Genomic DNA, 2,129 nt, shown 5'->3' on the forward strand with positions numbered 1-2,129 from the left:
CGCCATCCCACCCGCGGGCCAGATCATCACATTCACAAACAAACACACCAGTGACAAAACAGCGCGTTAAAGATCCCTTGGACGTCCAAAATCAAGAGTAGTCTAATTAAGCCACCACCTGGGCAAAATAAACGATTAATTCCTATCAAACTGAAAAAAGTTTAATGTGTCCCGTGCACTCATATGACCTTATGCTGTAGCAAGCACTGTAAAACAGTTACTAAAAAAGAATCTGCCCTACCCCACCCCCTGTCAACAAATCTAAAAATTATGGAAGAGAATTAAAGATGTTCTGTGGGGCTAACTTTCTTTAATTCTCAAAGAACTCTCGCAAACTGTGTATTATTTCTCTAGACATGAACCTCAACAACAAAAAATGCTTAACATAGACACAATTAAATACAGACAGATACCAGATAAACTTATAGTAATGTATTGTAAGAATCAAAACCATCAGACTCACATCACAGTCCGGACACTGTACATGGAACTGTTTAACGCACTGTCCGTCTCTTGTCACCCAAACTTTGTATCCTTTTAGATCGCCGTTAGGTTTGGACGGCTTTTGCCAGCTCACCACAATGCCAGTAGCAGTGACTGAAGAACTACTTAAAGCACTAATGGGACCTGGTTCTGTGAACAAGACAAAGTTAGACAGCTTAAAACATGCTGTGAATACGCTTTTGAATACATTCTTTTTGTGCTTCTTTGAGCAACAAAGATTACAATGGAGATTGTCTAAAAAGGCCACTTATTGTAGGGAGAAAAAAAATATGGTTGTCTCAGACAGGTGGATGCTTTACACTGTGTCATTGTACTGACAAAATAACAAAAAACACAAGGGGGTTGTGGGTGGGTGGAAGAGGCTGTTTGTACAAGTGGTTGTCTTATACAGGTTGTCCTTAGAGCAGATTCGATTGAAATATCTCTGTATTTCACTTTGTATGAAGAAAAGTAAAACAAAAAACATGGGGAAGGGGTTTCACAGTCAAGTACACTAACAAAGGATGAAAGAAAATAGAAATCTTTCAGTACAATGATAGAATACATTTGATAATTCTATCAGAAATTTGATTTTTTAAATGAAAGAAAAATGTAAGCTCTGCATTTTTGTACAAAACTCAACTCAATCTGTCTTCTATCTGCATGTGGATCAGAGAAAACCCATCACATTGTGCGTGGTGATAACTTTTTTAATGACTTTATTATTTGGATATTTTTAAAAAAAACTATTCTTGAGCATTTTGCTCTTTAGTTGGGTGTTACTGAAGCTGTCTGGAAAAGTCTTGGCAATTCCAAACACACAACAGCGGTTTGTACATTCAATGACATGTTCAAGTACAACTCCCACTTACTCCCAGATTGTTCCCAGAGTGGTACTGCCCACTAGAACACTTGCACCTGGAGTTGACACAGCTAAGGATACTGTTCCCAAAAGTTTTAAGGCAACATTTTTTACAGGGAGATGAAAGAGGCCATTTTCCGCTGTACGTGTTGCTTGGAACACGGCACTAACCCTGAAAAATGTCTAGATTGTTTTCGGGAAGGCCATAGACGTGGCGATGAGAACTGCCTCAAAACAGCCACCGCTTTTGGCGACAGCCACAACAAAAATGCAAATATCCCCGCGGTACCCAGTGACACTGGTGAGACAGATCACGAGTCGGTGGACAATGACAGACAGGAAGGTGACACGGAAAATGAGGTCACCCATCAAGCGGTAGTGTCAGCAGCACATTGCCGGAAGAAGAAGGTGAGAGCGAGACCGAGGGACAGGTAAGCAGAAAAAGAAAAAGTTAAAAAAAGAAAGAAAAAAGAGCAGGAACACAAGAGAGGACAAACCCCAGAGAGAGGAGATGAAAGCTTCTCAAGTAAATAAAGGGGGTTTGAGAGACAAGGGCACAACCGGGGTAGAGAGTACATACTGCGCAGAAACAGAGAGTGAGAGAACAGACGAAAGAGGACGAGAGAGAGGCAAAATTTGTGTGGGTGTGTGTCTGTGTGTGTGTGTCTGTGTGTGTGTGTCTGTGTGTGTGTGTGTCTGTGTGTGTGTGTGTCTGTGTGTGTATGTGTGTGTGTGTGTCTGTGTGTGTGTCTGTGTGTGCATGGCTGTGTGTGTGTGTGTGTGT

The 2,129-nt window shown here is 41.3% G+C and overlaps 1 protein-coding gene across 1 annotated transcript in view; it reads right to left on the reverse strand.

Annotated features, from left to right (window-relative positions):
• The window catches only part of LOC101846473, a gene marked incomplete in the record, with an annotated part of 96,566 nt that overhangs the window by 82,372 nt on the left and 12,065 nt on the right, over window positions 1-2,129 (reverse strand). The window contains 1 exon segment of the mRNA XM_013090021.2: window positions 464-633. Within this exon segment, the coding sequence (XP_012945475.1) occupies window positions 464-633 (170 nt within the window).

This window comes from Aplysia californica, unplaced genomic scaffold (genome assembly GCF_000002075.1).
Source record: "Aplysia californica isolate F4 #8 unplaced genomic scaffold, AplCal3.0 scaffold01109, whole genome shotgun sequence".
NCBI lineage: Eukaryota > Metazoa > Mollusca > Gastropoda > Aplysiida > Aplysiidae > Aplysia > Aplysia californica.